The 26,917-nt window shown below is 50.5% G+C and overlaps 1 protein-coding gene across 1 annotated transcript in view; it reads right to left on the bottom strand.

Moving 5' to 3' along the window:
* Positions 1–26,917, bottom strand: part of INPP5D (inositol polyphosphate-5-phosphatase D) — a 138,345-nt gene that overhangs the window by 72,077 nt on the left and 39,351 nt on the right. The window contains exons 3-4 of the mRNA XM_068964154.1: positions 6,460–6,610; positions 3,975–4,149 (exon numbers count right to left, since the gene is read on the bottom strand). Of these exons, the coding sequence (XP_068820255.1) occupies positions 3,975–4,149; positions 6,460–6,610 (326 nt within the window). The remainder of the gene's footprint in view (positions 1–3,974; positions 4,150–6,459; positions 6,611–26,917) is intronic.

Genomic DNA, 26,917 nt, shown 5'->3' with positions numbered 1-26,917 from the left:
CAGGCTCCCTCTTAACCCACTCATAAAGGCTTTTCTGGTACGTGGAAGGGAGCCATACTCTACTGGCTGGGGATAGGAATCTTTATCCTTTAACAAGGAGACAGAAGAGCTCTGAAAATGTACAGAGGACTTGCTTTCCTGCTTCATCTATTCCTAAAGACAGAATCTAAGGGCTGAGGGATGCTCTAGTCTACAGAAGGCAAATAGCTCCAGCTCACAGACCAATTCCCAAGTTCATGGCCAAAGGCCACTTGGAGCTCTGTGTCAAGGGGGTTCCTGGTCATCTGAGGCTCTGAGGGGAAGTCTCTGTGATGAGCGATGGGGCTGGGGGCATGGTAGTGATAGCCTAGGCGCTGGGCTCCAACCCCCGCTCCCAGTCGGGTTCAGTCCCTTTCAGCTTCTGGATGGAGCACGTGGGCCTGAGTCAGGACCTATCCTTGCACAGGACAGCCCAGCAGAGGCAGAGCCCAGGCCTCATCGCACCAGGGCCACCCCCGAGGCTGATCACACCTCTACATTCCATCTCCCAGCACCGGTTTTTTTTCTGGATAATTTTTAAACATTGAATTTTTGTTCCTATAATAATGAACATTGTAATCAGAGCAAGTATGCTCTGAACATACCATACTAGTCACTCTGTTTACCATTTCATGTTCATTTTCCTTTTTTAAAAAATCTTTATATGTTTATCTGGCTACGCCAGGTCTTCGTTGCAGTACTTGGGATCTTCACGTTTGGCGTGTGGGCTCTTAGGTGCAGAATGTGGGATGGAGCTCCCTGACCAGGGATCGAACCCAGGCCCTCTGCACCGGTAGCACATAGTCTTAGCCACTGGAGCACCAGGGAAGTCCCCCATCTTCACCTTTAATCCTCAAATCAACGTTATGAGGCAGACATTACTATTATTCCTATTCCACAAACAAGGAAATGGGGTGGGGTGGGGGAGGGGCTTAAGGACGTCGATTTACACGTGGGAAAAAATTCATGCAGGCCTTAAATAGCTGTGCTCCAGCCTTGACATGCAATCAAGGTGAGACTAGAGGTTATGTTGGTTTTTTTTTTTTTTTTCTGTAGGATCCTGGAAAGAATGAAAGGTTGTTGCTCTTAAGATTGAAAAGATGTGGATTAGCCATTTTGACTTATTTAAAGTTAGTAACTATTCACATACCAGTCTTCATAATATTTAAGTTTAATCTATACTCATTCTGTGTCTTGATCCAGTTTCTGCCTCAGTCTGGTTTACTAAAAAGGACAAATCTCTCCTATAGCATTAAGACTTTAACAGTTTTCATGCCTGTTGATTTGTAACTTTGAAATCATCAGTATTTGCTTTAGGAAGTTATGTCTGTTAAACATGTTGTCGAAAAGTGTTGACATAAAGATGTAGACTCTGTTTATCAGAGAAAGTTGATTTTACTCAGTAGTCAGGCTTCCCTCATAGCTCAGTTGGTAAAGAATCTGTCTGCAGTGCAGGAGACTTGGGTTCGATTCCTGGGTCAGGAAGATCCCCTGGAGAAGGAAATGGGAACCCACTCCAGTATTCTTGCCTGGAGAATCCCATGGACAGAGGAGCCTGGCAGGCTACAGTCCATGGGGTCACAAGAGTCGGACACGACTTAGTGACTAAACCACAAACCAAACCTTGTATTAACTATGATCCAACTGATTAGATCTAATTAGCTTGCACAAAAGACTGTGCAGTTTGTCTTATAATTAAGAATAATCTAAAGACAGTCCTCTGTGTACAAAGGTTTTTCACAAGCAACATAGATTCACTTGCAACCACGAGGCAGAATCTTAGTTTTTCGTGCCCAGGAGAGAACTGAGGGCAGGCACCATGGTTCCTCCGGTGTGTTCCACCTGCACAGGCCCATCTCTAAGCAGAAGTTTTAGGCAAGTTCCAAGGCTGTCTGTTAACTGAGAAGTCACACCAAAGAGGGCTTCCTAGCTGGTTCCTTGGTAAAGAATCTGCCTGCAATGCAGGAAACATTAGATCGATTCCTGGGCTGGGAGGATCCCCTGGAGAAGGAAATGGCAACCCACTCCAGTATTTTCGCCTGGGAAATCCCAAGGACAGAGGAGTCTGACGGTCTACAGCCCATATAGACCATCCCAAAAGAGTCACAAAAGAATCGAACATGAGTCAGCAACTAAACAACAACAACACATCATAGAGGGCCACCTCCTGGGCTCACTAGCCCTCAGCTGGCCCCACCGCCCCATCTCAGGAGCTGCCTGGAGGCTCGGCTGAACACTTCGTCCTGCCCCACTGGGCCCTGGGTCCCTTAAGTAGACATGTCCCTAGAGAGGAGGAACTGATAAGGAGATACAGCTAAGAGAACACATGGAAGAGTCAGGAGGAGCTGGACAGCAGGGGCACCATTGAGCATCTTTGCCTATTTCCTCAGGGACTGCACTGCATTTGGCACCTAAAACCTCCAAGAAATAGAGCCTCAAGGAAACTAAAACAATGGGCTCTGCATGGACTCTTTTAATAAGTATTTGTTATGCAGAAACACATATCAGGATGATCATGATAATGAATCAACATATTTAGAGCATATTTAGCTTCTTGGTAAACAGAATGAGGAATTCCAGGAGGGTGCAGAGATTATAGCCTGGTAGGCCTGGAGAAGAACTAAAGGATATGTCAAGGTGGACATAGGAAAACCCCAGGTATCTTAGCAACCAGGGGCTTGTGCATTCCTTCAGGCCTTCCCTTTGTATTTTGCCAAATCAGATGGCAGGGGAGCAGCCCTGGGTGTCATAAATGAAGCTTTCAAGTTGGAGAGGTTGCATGAGCCCTGCCAACAGCATATTATTTGGGGGGACTTTTTCTCATAAGGAAACAAAAAAATGTTTTGAAATGATTAATGCGTGGAAATGACTGTGTGCTAATTCATTCACTGAACACAGATCTAGGAGCTTTGACTCGAAGCAGGTGACATACTGGGTGTTGGGGACACAGTTCCCCTCATAGAGAGTCTTCCCTGTGGAAGCCATCCTTTGGCCTGTGCTAAAGTCAGGGCCTCTGATTGGCAAAATAACCAACATTGTTCCCAGGCAATACTGCCACCTTGCATCATCCAGCCTGAGCCTGCCAAGGGGGCAAAGGAGCTGTGGGACCTCACTGACGTGGACGAGTCTGGTGCCACCCATGGGGCCAGATCCTGAGAAACCTGGATCAGGGCAAGTGAAACAAACTGGTAAAAGGATTGCATCTCATACCTTCCACAGGCTTCCCTGGTGGCTCAGATGGTAAAGAATCTGCCTGCAATGCAGGAGACCTGGATTTGATCCCTGGGTCGGGAAGATCCCCTGGAGGAGGACATGGCAACCCACTCTGGTATTCTTGCCTGGAGAATCCCATGGACAGAGGAGCCTGGCAGGCTACAGTCTATGGGGTCGCAAAGAGTCGGACATGACTGAACACTTTCCACTTTCCATAACACTTTCCACCGCAAAGAAAGGAGCAGTACCCTGTGCAGACCTCACAGTTCACACCACCCATGGACTGTTGCTCTGGCCCATCTCCTGGTGACAAGGATGTTGGCCACCTTTGCATGAGGCCCAGAGCAGGTCCAGGCTGCAGTGCAGGCATCTCCGCTGCTGGGACCATCTGAATCAGGGAGATTCAGATGGGATGGGAATAGATGTCATGTGAGTTCATGGGAGGCCCCGGCCAGGGAATCACAGCCTAGGCCCCTGAGTCTGGAGCAGGCCCATGCCATTTGCAGCAGAGAATCGTCCATCACTCCAGAATCAGCTCCTGCCCTGGGGCCTGGTGGACACGGAGCATCTGGGCAGGGCCATTCAGTGCCCACTCGGTCAGAGCCACCCTGAGAACTAGAGACCCACCACTGGGAGGCCAGTGGGCTCCATGATACCCTGTCCTGGGGTGGAAGGGGCACCCCCAGGAGGGAAGCACAGGGTGAGCTGCCTGGGTGTCGTGGGGCCCGCCAGGTGAGACTCACCCACTGGTGTCCATGGCCTGCAGTCGCTGGAACAGTGTCTCTGAGAGGCTCGGCCGGCCGACCTCGGCAGCTCGAGGGATCTCCACGGAAGCAGGGGCCTCCTTAGCCTCGCATGGCCCCGCAGATAAAGGGATGATGTTTCTGGGTGGCAACTCGGGCGGAGACATGGCCCCTTCTACCCAACACAAGAGCAGGAGAGCCGTCTGGGCCAAGTGTACCCTCCCTCAGCATCTCCACCCTCCCACGCCCTCTGTTGGTGATCTCCCCACCCTCCCGTCACGTGGGGTCCAGGCCAGGCGCCCAGCCACAGACCCGCCTATGCCCACTCCGTCCCTTTCCGTCCTTGCTCCCTTGCCAGCTCTGGGGGAGCTGACCAAGGGCAGGTCTTGGTGGCCTCTGACCTGGGGCCCAGCACAGAGTGAGTCCCATTGAGATGCTCTGCAAACACCTGCTGGGATAAGATGGCCGTGCCGGGCAGGGCTGCTGGCCTTGGATGGGTGGAATCAGCCGCCTCAGCGGCTCAGCAGGCCAGCTGGCTGTGGGGCAGAGCAGGGGCCCTGGACCTGCTGACACTGGGTTCCCATCACGGGAGGAGTGGGGCAGGGAGCAGGCAGGGCCCCACCACCCTCCCACCCAGGCCCCCTTTTCTCTGGACTTTCCAGTCTCCATCTTTCCTTCTCTATCCCTCCAGACGCTCAGAGACAATGGAAGAGAGTGAGGGGCTCCCTCCACCCAAGTGACCAGACTCGGCTTGGGAGATGGGGCTCCTGCCCACTCACCGGGGAAAACTTCCATCCTGCACGCAGCAGAGATTGGGGGGAGGGGTGAGTCCTGAGCCCCTGGGCCTGTAACATCTTGTCCCAGCCTCTCCCCACACAGAATGGCCACCCTCAGGGGCCTGGCCACAGACCTCCCCCGGGGACGTCCTTGGGGGAGGATGAGCCCTTGACTTCCTCACCTGGCCTGGGTTCTATCAAGGGTCATGAGTCTGTTTAGAGCCCCACGGGGGACACGCAGCACCTTGAGGAGACCTGAGCCAAATCTGACACCTTGGACTGGACTGGTGGGGGCGGGGTGGGGTGGGGGAGGGGGAGGGTTGGGTGGGTGTAGGGAGGCTCCGCTTCAAGCCTACAATAGGGCCTTGCTTGGGGAAGGGGAGCCGGCAGTCGTGAGATTGTGCTTCTTTTTCCAGTTCTTTCAGGGAGGCCTTTTTCTAGTGTCGGGGTCTTTTTCTAGACCACCATGCCCAGAGGGGAAGAAATTGGGTGGTGTGTGCGAGGGAATGCAGAGGGCGTTTCAGCAGGACGGCATCTCAGTGTCAAGGCCCAGCCTGGACTCCTGGGTACCGCTGGGTGATACCACACGGCCCCGGGCACAGCCTTGGCCCCAGACTCACGGTGGACATGTCATCTTTGGCTATGTCACAGCCGAGGGCACCTCTTTCTGGGCCGGGGGAGGCGAGAAGGGACACAGCTGCCTCAGCCTGTGAGCTGTCCCCCTCGGCCCCTGCAGACCTGAGCACCTTTGAACACACTCTGGCTGGGCCTCACCTCCAGGAGCAGGTGGCTATTCAGAGCTGGCCCTCTGGTGAGGCCACCGAGGCATTGTGCAATTGCTCGAGGTGAGTCTCCAGGGAGGTAATGGAAAGGGGGCCCGCAGAGGTGGGGGAAGGGACGCCCAATGGACGGCTGGGAGCAGCCGGGGACAGGAGGAGCCAGGCCGGGGACCTCGGCACCTTTGGTCTCGTCTGTCCTTGTGGGGAGACCCCCAGGGGTCTTGCTGGTTCCAGGCCCTGGGACCTGGAACTTAGAGGGAGCCCTGACCGGTTGAGAGTCTCAGTTACGTATCTCAGGGGTTTCTTTTAGGACCTGAACATTTGAGGGGAAGAGAAGGGTGGCTCCCTGGCTGCACTGCCTCTCTGTCCGACTCTCGCCTGTGTGTCTGTCCCTCCACTGCTAAAGCAGCAGCACTGACTCTCAGATACCTTTCAGGGGCTGTACCTTTTTTTTTTTGTTTTGTTTTAATGATACTCTCATGAAACACCTTTCTCATCCTTCCAGTTTGGTGCAATGATCTCTTCCTCCCTCCTCTTTATAGCAAAATTCAGCTAATTATTTTGACAATGATTTTAACAGCATCGAGTGTTTACTGTGTACTAGGCTCTGGGATCTACATTGACTCATTTGATGACACTGAGAGGTAGACACGATTATTAGTGTCTCTTTAAGAGCAGTCTGTGGTTAGGAGAGGTTAAGTAATTCATCCGAGGTCACTCAGCTAAGAAGATGGGGAGCAGGAAGTTTGACCTAGGTCTGTCTGACCCCAGAGCCTGTGTTCCTAACAGGTCTTTAACCACAGTGTCACCCCCTCTGATAACCAGACCCACCTAATCTACAAGCACCTGAAGTTGGAGAGATACCCCAGAACTTAAGCACAGGACTCAGATGGCAGGGACCCAGGGCACTTTCCCTCCGTCCCTTCCTACCTGTCTCCTCTTCTGGCTCGTCTCCTGTGTCCTCCTCCTCCAGGGGCACGGGATACTGCAGGTGGGTCACCAAACCCATGTTTTCCTTCTTGTAAAACTCGATGAGCTGGTCCAGTTTGGTGAAGAATCTCATGGGGACGCCTTCGGACGCCTGAGGACAAATCCCAAACAGAAGCACATTGAACTGACTGGAACACCAGCCAACCACAAAGGCCACCTGCAGCGGAGATCAACGAGACCGAGGGAGTGACCACAATCCAGAAAAAGTTCTGGGCTCCCACACAGGGCCTGGCCACCATGCCCACACCCTCACAGCCTGTATCCAGTAGCCCCTAACAGCCAGTCTGCAAAAGGCACAAATAGAACAGTTAAAAAAAATTTTTTTTTCTTTCGGTTTAAAAAAACACTTTTCTTTTAAAAAGTATTATGTTGCAGATATAATGCATTTTCTTTATGGAAAAAATCTTAAATACATAATTTTAAAAATCATCTGTAGTCTCACAACCCCAAGAGACATATTTTCAATAGTTTACAATAGTTTTTCTGTACTGTTGTGTATTTGTGTGTGTGTGTGTGTGTGTGTGTGTGTTTGGTAGGGGGAGTTATTAACCCTCCTCTCCCGAGAGTATTAATTTTTAAATATGGGGAAAATTCTATTCTAGCAATTGTTTTATTTTTATGTTTTTCATTTGACATGATTCTGTTTTACCAAAACTCAGAAAATGGTCAAGGCAGCACAAAAGTCTTCCCTGATTTGTATCTCTGTTGCTAATGACAGGGCCCACGGAGGGTAATTCTGGGTTGTTCAAATGCCCTGGGGCCAGGTCTCCATATCTCTTGCTCAGTGGCTCCAGCTGGAAACTCAAGTTCGGCTGCAGCCGGTGTCTCCCACCCAGGCCCTGCCCCTGAGGAGGCCCCGCCCACACGAAGGTGCCTCTGTGATCCGCCCCCAGGTCGGCAGACAGCAGGGCAGGATGAAGAACTGCGGGCAGGATATTTAGGGTCTCCTGGATACTGTACCCTATGGCTCCTAACCCAGCATGCCCCAGTGTCCTGCCTATCCTCCCTGTCCAGTTCCCTGACCCACTTCCCCTTGGTGTTCCATCCCAGGGAATTTGCACCACTGTCTCCCCACTGGCCCAGCCAAAAACACAGAAGACTGCCTCCCCTCACCAACACACAGAGGGCAAAGTGGACAGTGTAAGGGAGGGAAGACATCCGGAAATGGACCAGGACCTGTCCTTGAGCCCTGCTCCTGGTGGTAACGCCAAGTCGTGATGAGGATGTGTTTGCCTTCAGAGATTCCGCTTCTGTCTCTCCCCTTTACTCAGGCTCCACACTGGCCTCTCCGTCTCTCTCCACATGGATTTGTGTGTGTAGTACAATGCATACATGCATAAATCTATACATGTATAGAGGGCACATCTGTGTGTTTGAGTATGTGGCTTCAGCTATTGAATAAATTAGTAAAGAGTTTAACAAAAGGGTGTTTTGATTATTTTCAATAAATTCCTTTGCTTTCACAAAGCCCCACATTAAAGCTTTTTCTTTTGAGCATCATCGAACCAGAGAGATATCAGCAGTGGCAGCCAGGCTGCCTAAAAAGTAACCTAAATAGGTTCAAAACCCAAAATGAGAGGCATAACAAAAATAGTTTGACATGACATAGGGTCAATGAACTTGATTCAGTTAGAGCAGTCCTGGCAGGTGTCATCCTGTTAAAGAATTTACAGCTAACGGGTGACAAGCCATTAGGCGTATGGAAAAAGGATGTGAAATATCAAAGAAAGTCAAGGTGAAATGACTCACGTGTGAGTCTGGAAAAAGGTTCTTAGCTGGAGGATGTCTGGGGAATGTGTGTCTGAGACAGCACATGAACTGTGGGAATTAGATGCCCTGATGCTAAGACACGTATTATTTTATGTACTGCTAACAGCTAAAGCATAAAGCAAGATACACCATCATTCTGTGGGCACAGCTGACTTCAGAGATGTTTACGTCTCAAGCACCTTAGAAATGATGAAATATGCTGGATACTAAGCGTGCAGAAGAACGGGTGTGTGTGTGTGTGTGTGTGTGTGTGTGTGTGTGTGTGTGTGTGTTAGTTGCTCAGTCTTGTCTGACTCTTTGCGACCCCATGGACTATAACCTGCTAGGCTCCTCTGTCCATGCGATTTTCCAGGCAAATATACTGTAGTGGGTAGCCATTTCCTTCTCCAGGGGATCTTCCCAACCAGAGATCAAACCCCAGTCTCCCACATTGCAAACAGATTCTTTACTGTTTCGGCCACCAGGGGAGCCTGCAGAAGAACAGAAGACTCTAAAATTCATCTAAACACTATGGATCCAGTGAGTGGGGAGTGCTGTTGGTGAGAGAGAGACACTGGGGCCCTGCTTGTGCTCGGACTGACCACAGAGGCCAGGGAGCCAGGGCCTGGCAAACGTGGGCTACTGGCCGCCCAGGTGGCCCAGGTTCCCAGGAAGGTAGAGACTGAGTCCAGTCTCCAGGAAGGCGGAGCTTGTGGAGGGTCTCCTTCCTGCACATGTTGTATCGCTGCTCCCGGGAGGGGAGCAGCAAACGCAAGCCTCAGGCACCTAAGGGATGAGTCTGCAAGCAGCAGACGACCCCAAAGCACAGACTGGCTGTGCACACGTGGGTCAGTGGGGAGGGAGCAGGCTGTCTGAGCAGGTGGACCCAGACACACAGACGCAGAAGAAATGGTGAAGGCAGGATGCCAGCGGGGCCACAGGGCTCCCTGGGGGAGATGTCCCTGAGAAAATGTCCTCATAAGTCTCTGTCACTGGCACTGAGACTTGAAGGGCTTCACAGACACTCCTTGAGAGCTGAGGTTCAAAGCACATTCAAGAGGAGCAGGAGGAGAGAAAGGTTAGGGTGCCCAGGGTTGTGGCAGCTCCTGAGCTGACCAGACTCATTCAGGGGGGACCGGACATGGGGGTCGGAGGCTCCATGTGACCAGGAAGGAGCAGCCCCGCCATGGCCTTCTCACGCCTGCGCGGGGCTGAGAAAGGCCCTCCGTTGAGGCAGGATGACGGCCAAATCAAAGCCGACATTGGGAGTCGGGGCTTCCAGGTGGACAGTGCCTTGACCGTGGGAAACTGGCGCCTGGTCAAGTCCATAAGTGCCTGCCCGTGGTGCAGCCCATTGTCGGGGGCGGGGTCTGCTTGCTGTCATGTCCCCAGATGGAGCTGCAGGGCCGGACTGTCGGTACAGGCACGGATGCTTGGCGATTACTGCTTGGACGGACTTGCAGTACCGGGGTCAGGATGGACACTCGGGGGGAGAGAGGGGCAGAGACGGCCCTCAGTGGGCCTGGGAGGAGGTCCGGAGAAATGGCTAGGCGAGCGGAGGTAGCAGGGGAGCACTTCCTCCCTGCACACTGCTCCCCCAAACTGATCCCCCCAAAGTGATGCCTTTTCAACAATGTAATGCAAAACGTCTGTCTGCGAGGTTGTCGAATGTATCGTCACGCGTATCGTCAGAGCCAGGCAGGAGACAGATGCCACATTCAGCTGGGGGGCTTGGGAAGAATTTAGTGGACGGGGTGTAAAATACCAATGAGGGGATGCAGCCCTCCACCGCCAGTGAAGTGGGGCGTCGGTGTTCACCCTGGACCAACCACGGAGGAGGGTGGACTCGGGACCCAAATAGGCTGCCGGCACAGAAGCTGAAGCCTCTATGAAGCCACCCCCCGGGCCTACAGGGAGGGAATGGGGGCAGAAGGTCCTCCACCCTCCATCACCCAGCTGTGCATGGCATTTGCCCAACCCAACAGGAAACCAGGAGACTCGGAGGGCGTCTGGGCTTGAACGCGGCCAGCAGCCTCACAAGGAGCCCGGGTGACAAGACGCCCAGGAAGTGGCAGGAAGGCAGGGTTCCTGAGTCCTGCGGGCAAGGGTAGCCCCCGCAGGGGAGGGAGACCGGCCAGGCTGCTGGGGCAGGGGCCTCCCTGGGTCCCTAACAGCCGCCAGACTGCCTTCCTCATTCTGCAGCCGCTGCCTTCCTGAAGAGATCCCCCAAGTCATTTTGAAACAGAGAAGGCCCACGCTAGCCGAGCACTGCGGACGCTGCCCTGCGCAGTTAGAGATGGGGGATTTCTGCTCCGTGCCAGCCCTTGCTCCACGAACAAATACAAATGCCTTCTCTCTGGAGCAGACGCCTAGCACACAGAGCAGACAGCATGATCTGAAAAAGCCCAGGGCAGCAATTCCTACGGTAAGTTGGCTTTTCATTCACAATGTACGGGGCAAAAAGCAGGCAGCCCTCAGGGATCTACCAAATGGACATGACTTTATGTTCATCACCAAAAGTGATACAGAAGGGGAAAAGAAAAACACACGGTTAGTTCAGATCCTGAGACAAAGCCCCTGACTGATTTCTTGCCTCCCCTTTCCAGGTCTATGGAAATTTCCAGGTGATTTCCAGCAAGATCGGTTCCGGATCAGCAGACAGTGACTCACCAAGCCCAGCCGGGCCTGCTCCCTCTACAAGCTGATAAGTTTTTGAAAGAGAGGGACTCTGCTTGGTTCACTTTCACATGGTCACCCAAGTGCCTTGCAAGGGTAATGACAGGCCCTAGCCCTGTTCGGGGAGATGTGTGCCTTGCCTAAAACCAATCTCACGGTTGAAAAGCTCTAGCTGGAGACACAGAAGTGTGGCTTACTGAGCTGGGCCTGGCTGGGAGAGGTCCCTTCATCCTACGGCTTGGCACCCGTACGTACCCACGTACAATACTTCTGGGGAGGTGTAGAGCATGGGAGATCCCCTCCACCACCCAGGCCACCAGCGTTTTTAAAACAAAGGAGAGTGGATGTCCAGACTGTGGGTGGCCCGTGGCTGTGGCCTCTGAGAAAGGCTTTGTCCCCAGAACCAATTCTTGCGCTCTGACTTTCAGGCGTGGTCCAAAAGGAGGGGAGCAGGGCAGGGAGGCCGGAGTGCTGGGCAGGCTGAACTTTCCCAGAATATAATTTTAACTTCACACTGTCTGCTGCCTCTAAGTGGGGAACTGAGAGGAGGCGAGCCCCACCAACCCCCGCCCCACCCCAGGAGGAAGCCGACCAGGGGATCAGGAAGAGGCTGCTGCCTTCATTTTAAAATGGAAAGGCTATAAAAGCATTGTGGAAATTTCACAAATAAAGGGAGAGTGTTAGGAAGTGGGGTCGGGGAGGGGATTTGCTCATCACCTCACTGCAGCCAAGTGTTTCTTTTAAGTCCGTAGGAAAGTCTCTGTGCTCTGCTGTGCTCAGTCCTGTCTGACTCTTTGCGACTCTATGGGCTGTATCCCGCCAGTCTGCCCTGTCCGTGGGAATCTCCGGGCAAGAATCCTGGAGTGGGTTGCTGTGCCTTCCTCCAGGGGATCTTCCCGAGCCAGGGATCAAACCTGCGTCTCTTAAGTTTCTGGCATTAGGCAGGCAGGTTCTTTACCACTAGCGCCACCTGGGAAGCCCAGGAGAGTCTCTAGCAAGATCTTAAGTGGGGAAACAGCCCCATTTGTCTGCTGTGAGGAGAATGGCAGGGAGGGGTGTGGGTGGCCGGTGTCATGACCATTTCTGTTTTCCTGGTGCGGATACCCTCGGCCAGAGGAGGCTGGAAGGGTGATGGAGGCCTCAGAGGCGGTAGTGGGGGAGAGCTGGATTCAGCCCAGACCTAGGGGCCACCAGACTTGGGGCTCCCACCCGTCCAGAGAGGCAACTGCCCTGATGGAGCAGAGCCAGGGGGAGTGTGGAATCTGGCTGTCTGGGCCCAGCACCCCCTCCCACCTCCACACCCAGCATCGCTCCCTCCACTCGGCGATCAGCCCTGCCGGGGCTGGACTCCTGCTCTGCCCTGTCCTGCCCGCCTCTCATGGTCTGGAAGCCATCTTCTCCAGCCCTGTCTCTGCCCTCCCTGTCTCTGCCAGCCCCTCAAAGGCTTTCCTTGGTCTTCCTTCTGCCCTCAGGACTGGTCTGAATCTTTAATCGCCTCCTCTCCCCCCAAACCTCCAACTTGGGGAAAGGAGGGAGAGGCAGAGGAACCAGGTCACGGGGCTCGTGGTTCTGTTGGGCCCTGCAGAGTTTGGGTTTTGTTCTAAGAGTGGAGTAAGTAGGCACTGCCCCGCTCCTGCCCCTCCCCTGCCAACATCCCCACTCTGAACTGGGGAGGTGCCGTGGAGGGAGAGGGCGCCAGGGTGGAGATGGACCTGGAGCAGCCTTGTTAACACACCTGGGCGGGGATGGTATCTGATCCAGAACGGACCCCCGAGGTGTCTCCTTAAAAGCCGATCAGCCCTTCCTCTTTCCCTGCACGTCCCCTCCTTTCTTGAAGACACATGTGATCTGTCTGCTTCCTTTCCTTGCTCTTCCTTTGAAGTGGCCGAAGCCTCTGGGGCTTTGGGGCCAGGGCCGAGGAGGTGGTCAGCCGGCAGAGGATGTAGGTGGGGCAGGGAAGGTCAGGGCCTGGCCAGGGCCCAGGGCAGCCAAGCAGGAGACTGGCAAACGATGAAAGATAAGGAGAGATGGGAGCTGGGCTCCTTGCTGCCGGAGAAGGGAGTGGGGATAGGCTGAACTCTGTCTGCAGTATCGGGCTGGAAGGGGAAGCATCAGTGTGAGCGCAGGTTAATATTTTTTTACGAATGCAAGTAAACACTGATGCGGGTGTGTGAGTGGGTATGTTTGTCCACACACATTCCCTAGTTCTGTCTTCCAGGAGGATCCAGAAGCAATAACTTCCCAGCTGCAACGAGCCTACCTAAATACTGCAGTGCTAAGTCGCTCAGTCGTGTCCGACTCTCTGGGACCCCATGGACTCTAGCCCACCAGGCTCCTCATCCATGGGATTTTCAGGGCAAGAATACTGCAGTGGGTTGCCATCTCCTTCTCCAGGGCATGTTCCCAACCCAGGAATCGAACCTGCGTCTTCTACATTGGCAGGCAGGTTCTTTACCACTGGCGCCACCTGGGAAGCCCGGGGGTAAACACTGTAAGTCCCCTGCATATGAATGAGTTCCATTCTGAGAACGGGTCCATAAATACAGTTTGTCTGTAAGTCCAATAAAGTTAGCCTAGGTACCCAATTGACGCAACTGGTCATACAGTATTATATGTAATAAGTTCATAATACTTCTCACACAAATAATATATAACAAACAAAGAAGAAAACATTTTTAATCTTACAGTACGACACCTTGAAAAGCACAGTAGTACCGTATAGCAGCTGGTGTACAGGGGCTGGCATCAAGCGAACAGGCAAGAAGAGTTACTCACTGGAAGAGGGAGAGGAGGTGCAGCTGAAGGATTACCAGCAATGGGAGATGGAGGGCAAGCCGCAACGTTGCTCATGCCTGACGCTGATGGAATGCACGTTCGCATCCTTGAAAGTTCACAACTTGAAGGTCTGTATGTAGGGGACTTACTGTACTACCCTCCACTAAGAGGAAGCAGCTCCTTGGATGGCTCAACTTAGGGTCGGAACAGGAAAGGTATAAAGTGAGCCTGGCACATCTTTTACCCCAGAAAGTAAATGGTCAAAAAATGATGCAGATTTGTCAAAAGGATACAGGAGTCAGGAGACGATGGAAAGGATGGTTGAAAGGACCATCTGGCACAATCTGGGCATCAAAGTGAATACTAAAAATAGTGATCATTTATTGAATAAAACAGGAGTTCATGAGTCTATACAGATGTAAACAAATGAGCCAGGAAAGCTCTTTTCCCAGTAGAATGCCAGCTAGTAACTGTCACAGGGAAGATGGGTACAGTCACCATCTGGCAACCGTCACAGTAATGATGGATTCGGGAAAGAATCAGCAGATGCCAAAGATGCCAAGACTAGCGGGTGAGACTTTGAGGAGGAGTGGGCCCTCTAGATGGTCCCAACGTGTCTTCTCACAAAAGAGTGCATCCTTTAAAAGGGGAAGATAGTACCTTTTCAAAGAGGAAACTTGGCTAACCCCACCTTAACCAAGTGGCAAAGTTAACTTCCCCAGTAATGGGACAAAATGACACGGTGCTCTCCTGGGACTGGTACAGGGAGGACACAGCAGTGTTTCTGTAGTACCTGCCAAAATCTAGCCCCTGGACCCAGTTGCATGGAGACACCTAAAAACCCTACACTGAGGGATAGTCTACAAAATTACCAGCCCATTCTCTGCAAAAATGCCAAGTTTCATCAAACTAGTCAATCCTAAAAGAAATCAACCCTGAACTGATGCTGAAGCTGAAGCTCCAATACTTTGGCACCTGATGCAAAGAGCCAACTCACTGGGAAAGACCCTGGTGCTGGGAAAGATTGAGGGCAAAAGGAGAGCGGGGCGGCAGAGGATGAGATGGTTGGATGACATCATCGACTCAATGGACATGAGTTTGAGCAAACTCTGGGAGACGGTGAAGGACAGGGAAGCCTGGCGTGCTGCAGTCCATGGGTCGCAAAGAGTCGGACATGACTGAGCAACTGAATAAGAAAGTGAAAGTGTTAGTCACTCAGTCGTGTCTGACTCTTTGTGATTCCATGGACTGTAGCTTGCCTGCCAGGCTCCTCTGTCCATGGAATTCTCCAGGCAAGAGTACTGGAGTGGGTTGCCATTCTCTTCTCCAGGGGTTCTTCCCAACCCAGGGATGGAATCAGGGTCTCCTGCATTGCAGGCAGATTCTTGACCATCTGAGTCACCAGGGAAGCCCTTATATTTACAAGCAACAAGGGATCCTGGATTAAACTTTGGGCCAGAGGGGCAGGTATAAATAAATAAATACATATTTGTTTTTATATATAAATATTTGTTTATATATGAGTATATATATCTTATATTTTATAAATATGTATAGTGAAAATGAAAGTCACTTTGTTGTGTCAGACTCTTTGTGATTCCAGTCCATGGAATTCTTTAGGCCAGAAAACTGGAGTGGGCAGCTGTTCCCTTCTCCAGGGCATCTTCCCAACTCAGGAATTGAACTGGGGTCTCCTGTATTGCAGGCAGATTCTTTACCAGCTGAGCCACTAAGGAAGCCAAGAATATTGGAGTGGATAGCCTATCCTTTCTCCCATGGATCTTCCTGATCCAGGAATCAAACCAGGGTCTCCTCCGATGCAGGTGAATTCTTTACCAGCTGAGCTACTAGGGAAGCCCTTAAATATTTATGTGCAAAACATATAAACAAATATTTATTTTTAATATAAATATTAAATAATATCTATATATTGCTATAAAGGACATTATTAAGACAACTGGAGAAATTTGAATGGGATCTGAAGAGTCTATGTTAATTTCCTGATTTTGATGGTTGAACAATGGTTATGTAAGAGAGAGTACATATCATTTAGGAAAAACACATTGAAATATTTAGAAGTGAGGGGTCATTGTCAGCAACTGACTCTCCAATAATTAAAAAAATAATAATAGTATGAGAGCAAGAGAATGAGAAACTTATTATGCTAAAATGTTGACTGGGGAAAGTGAATGAAGGGCATACAAGAAATTTTTGTACTATTCTTGAAATTTCTATAAATCTGATGTTATTTTCAAAATAAAAAGTGAAGAAGATAACCAGGGTGGAAAAGATCTATATCCTAAACAGGATAGTGGTACTATGGAAACACTCTTTTGAACTATGTATTGTAATAAAAAGTTTTTAAAAAATTAGAGTGTGTAACCAAACTCATTTAATTAACGTTCACACAAGAACAGACATACACCCAAAGAGGGAGGGGTTTAAAAGATTTTGTCCAATTCCTGTCAGAATAATCAGGAGATTTTTTCACAAAACCAGAACAAATAATTCCAAAATGTATACAGAACTGCAAAAGAGCCAGAATTGCCAAAGCAATCCTGAGGAAAAAGAGCAAAACTAGAGGTATAACCATCACAGACTTCAGACCATACTTCAAAGCTACAGTAATCAAAACAGTGTGATATTGGCACAAAAACAGACACACAGATCAATATAACAGAATAGTAACCCACATATAGTAACCCAGAAGCAAACCCACGTATCTACTGTCAATTAATCTGTTACAAAAGGGCAAAATATATAGAGAGAAAAGAGTCTCTTCAATAAGTGTGTGCATGCTAAGTCACTTCTGCTGCTGCTGCTGCTAAGTCGCTTCAGTCGTGTCCGACTCTGTGCGACCCCATAGACGGCAGCCCACCAGGCTCCCCCGTCCCTGGGATTCTCCAGGCAAGAACACTGGAGTGGGTTGTCATTTCCTTCTCCAATGCATGAGAGTGAAAAGTGAAAGTGCCTTCAGTCATGTCCAACTCTTTGCAACTCAGGCTCCTCTGTCCACAGGACTCTCCAGGCAAGAACACTGGAGTGGGTTGCCATTCCCTTCTCCCGGGAATCGTCCCGACTGAAGGGTCAGACTCACGGTGTCTTATATCACCTCCTTAGGCAGGTGGTTTATTTACCACTAGCACCACCTGGGAAGCCCCTTCAACAAGTAGTGGTGGGAAACTTGGACAGACACTCTTGGACTAGAACACTCCCTCACACTTTATACAAAAATAAACTCAAGATGGTTTCAAGACCTACATGTAAGACATAAAACCATAAAACTAAACAGAGCATAGGTGGAACACTTGTTGACATAAATTGTAGCAATATGTTCTTGGATCAGTCTCCTAAGGCAAAAGAAATATAAACAAAAATAAACAAATGGGACCTAATTAAACTTAAAATCTTTGCACACAAAAAAAGGAATCCATCAGCAAAATGGATCAATAAAACCTACAGAATGGAAGAAAATATTTGCAAATTATGCGACCAAAACCAGGTTAATATTTAATGTATAAACAGCCCATACAGTTCCATAAAAAATACAATAAAAAATGGGCAGAAGATTTGAATAGACATTTTTCCAAAGAAGACATACAGATGGCTAACAAGCACATGAAAAGATGCTCAACATCACTATCAGAGAAATATAAATGAAAATCACAGTGAGGAATCCACACCTCTCAGAATGCCTATCCTTAAAAAGTCTACAAATAACAAGTGTTGATGAGGTTGTGAAGAGCAAAGAATCCTTGTGCATTGTTGGTGGGAATATAAACTGGTGCGGCCACTTATGGAAAGCAATATGGAGGTTCATTTAAAAACTAAAAATAGAACCAGATTATGATCCAGCAATTTGATTCCTGGGTTTATCCCTAGAAAAAATGAAAACACTAATTCGAAATGATACCTGCACCCACTATGTTCATATCAGCATGATTTACAATAGCCAAGACATGGAAGCCACCCAAATGCCCATCAACAGATGACTGGATTAAAAAGATCTATACCCATAGAAAGGAGTATTAGCCATAAAAAAGAATGAAATGATGTCATCTGAAGCAACATGGATCTCGAGAATATTTATGCCTAGTGAAATAAGTCAGAGAAAGATAAATACTATATGACATCACTTTTAAGTGAAACCTAAAAAATAATACAAATGAATGAATATACAAAACAGAAACAGACTCACAGATATAGTTATCATACTTGTTATCAAATGGGAGAAGCAAGAGGTGAAGGACAAATCAGTAGCATGAGATTAAGAGATACAAACTACTACGTATAAAATAGATAAGCAATAAGGATGTACTATATAGCACTGGGAATTATACCCTCTGATGATATATAATGTGCAAAAATGCTGAATCACTCTGCTCTACTCCTGAAATTAGCACAGTATGGTAAATCAACTATACTTCATTTTGTTAAAAATGTATCTTGTCTAAAAATGTCTATTTATTTTAATTGCAAGAAAGCTTTTCCTGTCTATATAATTCTGGAAGTCTCTGTACAAAAACTACATCCTGGAAACGTCTTGGATGCTCAAATAATCGTAATAATCCTGGTATATGAAGAATGAAAGACAATCACTGAACCGCTTAGCATAAGTGGATGGAGGTGAGATAGCAGGTGGCCCTAGTGGTAATGGTAACCTGCCTGCTAATGCAGGTAGACGAAGACATGTGGGGGTTTGATCCCTGGGTCGGGAAGACCCCCTGGAGTAGGAAATGAAAACCCGCTCCAGGATTCTTGCCTGAAGAATCCCATGGACAGAGGAGCCTGGCAGGCTGCAGTCCATGGGGTTGCAAAGAATCAGACACAACTGAAGTGACTTAGCATGCATGCATGTGCAATAGGTGTGCACACTCTTAATTGACCCGGGGGAGGGGCAGCACTCAGTCACACACACTTTTCAGGCTGGGGCTGAAATCCATTGATGAACAGGGCAAGTTTTGATTTGTGACCAGGAGTCGGGGCTGGGGGGTAGGGTGGGGGGAGCCTGGCGGGACAGGAAGGCAGGGGGCTGGGGTAGGTATTGACATAGCTTCTTTCTCTCCTAGGCCCCACGGGCTTGGTTCAGCTTCTAGGAAAAATAAGAGCGAGGTGGAGACTGAAGGCAGGTTTTAGGGGAGCAGAACCTGACAGACTGGTAGATGGGCCTTGGCGCTTAGCGCAGAGCCCCAGGCAGGGAGGGACAAGGATGCTGGTGCTCTTGAGTTGCGCAGGGCAGCATGAAACTTCTTCACGTGTCTAGCCTGCCACAGCCGCATGAGCAGGAGACAGGGAGGATGTTCTGTGTGGAGCCACCACTGGCCGGTCGGAACGTGGCAGCACTAGTCACGGGACAATTGGAAGAGGCCACTTTCTGGCAGTCAAGCTGCAGGGGGCCGGAGCTGCCTTGTCTAGGAAAAGGCCTGGTGGTGTGGGTCCTTGTGCCGGAAGGCTGTGGGTGGTACCTGGAGGATGGAGGAGGTGAACGGAGAAGGGGAGTTCTCCAGGTCTGGGTCCGGGTCCCGGGGAGAGGGGTCCTAAACTGGACAATGCTGGGTATCAATCTCTCAGGAAAAAGATGGTCACAGTGATAAGGACCCAGTTCTCTGCTGTGTGTCCTGGGTCAGGGGCAGGGGAGGGAGCCCTCTCAGGGGTCTCCTGGAACCTCTCTGGCCCTTCGCAGGTGAGGGTCCCACTTCCCAAAAGGAAGAAGCTGGAACGGGCCGAGGCACGTTAGCTGTGTTATCTAACCCCAAGTCTCTCTAGTATCCCACGTGGGAGCCACTGCCCCATCCTACAGATGAGAAAACTGAGTCTTGGAGAGGTGGAGCTGCTTGCCTGGCGGTCGGAGACATGGTCAGAAGAGCAGTCAGTGCTGAGGGGACATTTCGAGATGAGGAAGGGGATGGGAGGTGGTGGGTAGGTGGGCTTTCTAGCTAGACACGAGGGTAGGGACCAGACACGAGGGCGGGGACCAGACACAGGGCCCCGCTGACTCGGGGAGCAGCCAGGTGGCTGGAGATCCTCCCGCAGACTCCAGCCTCCCGCAGCTCAGCAGGCAGCTGGTGGTGAGAAAGCTTGCATGTTGGCGAAGCTCTTATACAGGGTGGCAGCGGGCCCCTTCCACACGGTGGTGGGTGGTATCAGGAGGGGAGTGGCTGACACTTGCTGTCTGCGGGCACAGTCCCGTCTCTACTACCTGCCCCTTGGGCAGGGTCCTAAAGCCACTGGTCTGGGGGTTTGAAGAGGGTAAGAACCAACACCAGTCTTGTTCTGAGCCTTCTCCAGGCAGAAGGGAGGAATGTGGCAACTCTGGGAGGAGGCATGAAGCTTAAAGGAAGAAACGGAGAAACTGGTTGTCAGGTCAGCCCAACCCCACTCACCAGTGGCAGCTAGAGGGACATCACTGCTCCAAGTTCACAGTGGGGAGCCCCCAGGCCCCTCTCTGCCCAGATCCAGAGGTCCTGGCACTGGTGGGGGTGGGCTGTGTCTCATGCCCAGCCAGCAGGCTGGGGTCTCCCATCTACCTTGTTCCAGCCAGCCCCCGTTGCCTGAGGCTGGGTTCTTCAGCTTTGCTCTTGCCTTGTTTTTGGGCAGACTTCCCAGAACCGCTTGGCATGGGCTCTGCTCGCCCGCCAGTCTCCACGCTCACTTCCACGTCTACATCCTTCCCTGAGTTTTAGGGCTGACATCCCCATTTCTCAACCCACGTGCCCTCCTTGGGCCTGCAGCCTCCCCACCACTTGCTTTCTGTAGCCATTCCTCCCCAGGTTGCCCCTGACCGGCCACATACCCAACAGAGCCAGTGACTGGCAGGCCTGCCTCCTGCAGCCTCCCACCAGCGGAGCCCCGGGTGCCAGGTCAACTCCTAGTCATGAGTGTCCTGTAGGCTCGTTCAGTTTTTTTGTCCATGAGTGAGATCCCCACTGGAATGTTGTGATCATAATAAAGCCCCAAATCTCTGCCTTTCACTATCTGATATTTGAGCCCTGGGAGTAAGTCGTGTACTCTCCTTGTAGACTGAGCAGCTGATAAAGTGCTCTGAACCACTCACATCAAAGGAGCTGCAGGCAGGGGGACTGAGACGCTTACACCTCTGGCGGGTACTGAAATGACAGCTCTCAGATGCATCGTCTGAGGCTGGTGTCATCGTAGTCAGAGCAAGAGGGCAGAGGACAACAGCGCCACCTGCTAGCACGCAGTCTGTGTACCTCAACAGTGGAACCCTCATCTGGGGGCCTGCAATGAAGACCCTGGGAGAGGATGGACTCTTTGTCAGGAGAGGCACAGCTGACAGCTTAGAAATCAGATCACACCCAGCATCACAGAGAGGTTGTCAGCTAACTATGGAAAAGGTCTCTCTGCTTTCTCTAAGCACTCACATGAACAGACGCCGGGAGGATGAAGAGGGGTGCCCTGCTGTAGAATTTTGCAGCCACAGCCTCCATCATGGTAGCTAGGGTGCTGTCACTGCACCAGAGCACAAAGAACTTACATCCTTGTCCCATCGATGTTGGGCTTGGCCATGCTGCTTGCTTTGATCAATGCATCGTAGGCCAAAGTGTCTGTTCCCACCTCAGAGCTTAATGGACATTGTAGGTCTCTGCTTGCCACTCCCGGGCCTCTGTGATCTGATGAGATGAGGTGACCCAGTAAGCCTCCAGCCCCCCAGCATGGGCCGAGAATAAAGATGTGAGGAGCAGGAGCAGGCCCAGATCTAACTGGAAACCCGGAGACCAGCTGAGTTCAGGAGAGCCCAGCCTAGCTCAACCAACAGCCCCAAGAGAGGAAAATAAATGTTGCTCTAAACCACTGAGATTTTTCTGAGTGTTTGTTACACAGCAAATGCTGACAAATACAAGTTCAAAGAGAAGAATGAATTTTTCCTGAAATGCTACCTCCTCTTATCGAACATTCATGACATAATTTCTCCATTTACCCGTGAGAAAGCTGAAGCTCTAAGAGGTTAGGTAACGTGTTCAATGTCACACAACTTGTATGATCCCCAGGACCTGGCACAAGGAACACACCCACATTCTCTGCACACCTGGTCTCCAGAGGCCACTGTCCTGCTTTCTCATCCTTCCTGTAGAGCTCCAGGCCTCTCGGGGCCCTGTCATCTTTCTGATGAGTCTGAACGCCACTGTGGCACCAGAGATCCTGTCCGCACGTCTCCCTCCACTCCCTACGCATCTGTAGGCCCTGCCTCTCAAAGCCACTCTCTGGGATCAGCTTGTCAGCCCACCTCTGCACCTGGGCAGGGCTGGAGTAGACCAGAGCTGGTGGCTTGTCAAGCCAGCAGGCAGACCACCCACCTGTGCTAACCTTTTACCACGTGCCCCAGCCAGGGCTAGGCCAGGGGCATCAACAGGGATCAACACAGACCGAGGCCCTGCCCACAGCCTAGCAGGGAAGCAAGATGTGCGACAATGAACAAGTCAACGATGACAAGCTGCAGAGGCTGAAAGAAGTCAGTGCCCTGGGAGGGTACTGCAAGCGGACCGAGCCTGGTGTCTTTAAAGATACAACACTTAGGCTGAAGTGCAAAGGCTGGACAGTGATTGCCCAGGTCACAAGACCAGGAGAGGAAATGCTGACAAAGGCAAGTCTGAAGGGAAGGAGGAAGGAGGCCTCACGGCAGGTAGAGTCACTGAGCAGCACGTGCACAGTACTGGGGTTGATGTAAAGGTGCGGTTTCTCATCACACTCAGGTCCTTATATGGACTGTGGTAGGTGTCTTACCCAATCCCTAGATCCCTTTACCATCTATGCCCCCTGCCCCCTCTCTCCTGGGGGTTCTGTGCTTTGCTGCTCAAGGCTTGAACCTGCAACCTTAAATGATTCTGCTTGCAAACTGGAGCCACCTCATTCATGGGAGATCCAGGAGAAGCCGGGCAGTCTGATTCTCTGTGCCCGAACCAGCTAACTCATGCCTGGATGCAGCCCAGCTCTTCGCTTTGATGCAGAACAAACCCGGAGGTGTAATTCTGACTCCAGAGCTCCCTGTAGGGTCAGGCTGGCTTTGAGACTTCACCTGAAATTGTACCTTTGGTTGGCTTCTCTTCTTCACCCATCTTGTGTCTCCCACTCTCTCACTTGATCCTCTGGGGACCCTCTCTTTAATCAATCATTGATACCCAAGCTAGGGGTCTGCTTCTGAAAAAACTTGACTTTTGACGGTCAGCTCCCCAAATCAGTCCTTTGACTTGTCTGTCTTAAAACCTCCATCCACAGCTTGATCCAAGGATTTACCCTCAACCCGAGCCCCTCACCAAGAGCAAGGAATTTGGACCCTCACTTGATGGAAGACTTGATCAGACTTAAAGTCCTTGGCTTCCTCTTCCTTCCCCAAATGTGACTGCCCATGAGGACCACCACCCCCTGCTCCCTACTTCTCTCCCTGCTGGGCTCGGCAGACTCTCAGCTCACATCCTACCTCACTCTGCACAGACCAGTTGAAAACTTAACTCTGTGATGGGGCCTCTGATCCTGTGAGTCCCTAAGTTGCCAAGAGGGAATATAGGGTGTCAAGTGAGACTGGATATGCTCGGAAACTCGGTACTGAGGTGACAAAATGAATCATGAGAAACTTCCACATTGAGAATGAATGAGGAGATGAATATTGTTTTGAGAAGCCAGTCAAACTTACTTAAGTTTCTGTCAGTCTTACCATTTTACAGATGAAGAAACTGAGGCTCAGAAAGGCCAGATGACTTGTAAGTAGCAGCACCAGGACCCCAGCTCAGGTCTCAGGGCCCTTACTCTCAGTTCTGTGCTGCTGGACTCTGAAAGGCTGTTGTCCTCCAATGTCTCAGCCGGCAGTGTTCTGAAACCTTTGGTATGAGGAAGCCTACTTTTAACTCCACCCAAAGGACCTTATTTACTAATGGATATTACATAATTAAAAGCCTCTCTCCCTTCCTTCCTCCCTCAACATCTTGCATTGTATAAGGAATTCCAGGAGCGTAGACCAGTGCAGCCATTCTGGAGAGCAATCAGATACAATTTCGACAAATTAAATACGTGAATATCCCATGACCCTTGGGCCTGTTCTCCAGGGCTTACCTCGGGCCACCTAGGTGGATGGTCATCACAGGTTTCTTTGTGGCGGAGAGACCTTGGGGGAACTGAGTGCCCATCATGGGCAGAGTGTGGCCAAGGTGTACAAGGGGGTGTTATGCAGCAGCTAGGAGCAGACTGGATGTGTATGTAGCAACATGCAAGGGTCCTTTGGTGGAGAGAGTAGAAAAGAGAATGAGGACTCGGGTATCACTCAGCACATTGACAATGCATGCATGCCCAACAGCAGTATGTATTTTGTAAGAACCTATTCAGATACAAAGACACCCACTCAGTGGTTGCCTGTTAAAGGGAGGGTTATGCAAGCGCACTGTGGGGCTAGGAGGGATTAAAACAGTTTGTGAAGACTCGGCTTTATAGTGAGAAGGCGCTGTGGCTTTGATCACGTAATCTGATTGCAAAAGTTGGGTACTTTGTTGTGGCCTTTCTGATTTGACCTGAACTAATTACCAAAATCTTCTGGGTCTCAGTTTCCTCCTTGGTCAAATGGGAAGGGAAAAGTGGCAAGAGGAAGTAATATTCAGTTAGAAAGCAGTGTGGCCCGAAAGAAAATGCACGAAATCTGAAGCCCGATGTGTGAGTGAAGTAGGCAGGGTGTGAGACCCTAGGGTCAGGTGGGGACTATGGCACATGGGAGAAATGTCCGCTGAAAGGGACCAGCTTCTGCTGAGCTCCAGTTGTATTCCCAAGAGTTGCCAAAATTTCAAAACATTCAAGGAAAGATTAAAATATAGATTCTTTGATAGAAATCTCATATTTTTAATTCTTGCAGCTAATCTTTTAAAAACAGACCACAACAGTCACAAATTCAGACCTTAGCTCCAACATTCAGTAGCTGTAAGGCCTGGAGAATGGCATTCAGCTATCTGAGGCTGAGCCAGTTTTCTGATTCATGAATGAGGATTCTCAGATCTACTCAGCCAGGTATTAAAATGGGCTTGTATAATAAGTCCAGAACATGGCTCCACTATCATCAAGGGAGTATCTGCTCGGTGTTGAACATGCTAATTAATACAGTATCAACTCCTGCTTTTCAGATGAGTAAGCTGAAGCTCAGAGGAATGAAAAATTAACAAGAGTTAGGTAGAAAAAAATATCTTCTCCAAATGTGATGAAAAGGAATGAGTAAAACTGAATTGAAATAATGTATAAATGAGGGTCTGGGGATTAAATGGGCTCTAAGTAAAGTGGAAGTGATTATTAATCTGTCTGAGCCCTAACAAGTTACAGGAGTCTCTAATTAAGACACCTCTGGTTCCAGGGGAACTTCCCCAGTGGCTCTGTGGGTGAAGAATTCGCCTGCAAGGCAGAAGACACAGGAAACGTGGGATTGATCTCTGGGTCAGGAAGATCCCCTGGAGGAAGAAATGGCAACCCACTCCAATATTCTTGCCTGGAGAATCCCAAGGACAGAGGAGCCTGGTGGACTACAGTCCAAACGGTCGCAAAGAGTCAGACGCGATTAAGAGATTGAGTGTGCCGCTTGGTCGCAAGGACTTGCCTTGTGGTCCAGTGGTTAAGACTGTGCTCCCCATGCAGGGGGCCCGAGTTCTAGCCTTGGTCAGGGAACTAGATCCTGCACACCACAACTGAAAATCCTGATGCCCCAACTAAAGATCCTGCATGTTGCAACTAAGACCTGGTGTAGTTAAAAAAAAAAAAAAGAAAGAAAGAAAGGAAGAAGAAAAAAAAAAAAAAAAAGACATCTGTGGTCCCAGAGGCAGCAGACCTTGCTGGGCAATAGCCAGCATGAGTTTATCACGAACTAGGGATGTGCTGAGGCCCACCTGTGCCTATTTGTTCTGGCTCAAAAGCCAATTTTTTTCCGGAATCCCAAGAGCTTGTTGTTAAATGATTCCACTATGGTGGAGGCGCTGGTGAGAGCATTCACGCCATGGAAACTGGCCAACACTGCAGACCAGGGCTTTGCTTTCTTCCCTGGAGAGCCGGCTGTCAAACGTCTGCCAATGCAGGGGGCCCCGTGCCATTTATCACTAGCAAAATCATTCTCTCTGTTCTTAGAGGACTGGCTTCCTGTGCACACGTGCGTGCCTCACCCTCTGCGTGGCCCCGATCTCTGGAAGCAACGCTGGATCAGGAAGAAATACCGTCGACACCAGATGGTTAACGTTTCTTGGTGGGAAAGCAGAGGAGATTACTGCTCAGTGAGGAAAAAAACACTTTGTAATGAAGATGGCAAAGGCACAGATCAAAACAGGAAGCTTTCAGCCTGCCTTGCTGGGGGGGGGGGGGGGCGGCGGGGGGGATCGCCTGAAGCTACGAGACGCTAAAAAGGAAGAAGAGCAAAGTGTTGTGGTTGGCAGGGCATGGTGACACATGTGGGCCGTCCAGCGGGGCTCACCCTCGACCTCTGGGGGACAGTGGCTCAGGGCAGGCAGACAGGAGTGGATGGGCAGCTCGGGGTAAACATCTGCCCTGCAGAGGAACCGAAAGTCACCGTTTGCAAGCTCCTGCTGCTCTGAGGAAGTGACAAAGTCACCCTTCCACCGTGAGACTGAAGCCCCGGGCAGAAAGGGGGAATGCAACGATGCCTGCTTCTACAGAATCCAAGCCTCATTCCAGGGAAGGAAGAGAAGTCCACTGAGAGAGCTCAGTGGTGGGGAAGGACAAAGAGGCAAGGACCGGAAGCTGTGATGCGCACAATGGGCAGGATGGATTCTTTTGTGGTTTGCAGTTGAGTGAGCTTGGCATCCACCCCAGGTGAGATGCTAGATCAGCTTACTGACAGCATGGTTTGTAAGACACGCTAAAGCAAGGGGCAACCCTTGGAGCCAGCAGGAGGTCACTGGGAAGAGACCAAGCTGGCTACTGTTAACATAGTAGAAAGTCAATTTATGTTTGCTAGCCTGATGAACTAGATCATTTCTTGCATCTGACAGAGATTATGGCTCAGTTGCCTACAGAGGCAGGGCAGGTGATATAAACGAGAGGAGTTGGCTGGGAGTGAGACAGTAGGGAGAGGTGGGGACTGTGACACATCAGAGTGAAATGCCTCCGTGAAAGGTGGGAGCTTCCACTCGGCTCCAGGGACATCACACAGGGTCATGTGGGTCTCAGGTTGTCAGCTTCCAAATTTTCTAGGGAAGCTAAAAATTCA

Source organism: Capricornis sumatraensis, chromosome 2 (genome assembly GCF_032405125.1).
Source record: "Capricornis sumatraensis isolate serow.1 chromosome 2, serow.2, whole genome shotgun sequence".
In the NCBI taxonomy this organism is placed as follows: domain Eukaryota; kingdom Metazoa; phylum Chordata; class Mammalia; order Artiodactyla; family Bovidae; genus Capricornis; species Capricornis sumatraensis.
The sequence above is the reverse complement of the archived record's forward strand: the minus strand, read 5'-3'. Positions and strand labels throughout refer to the sequence as shown.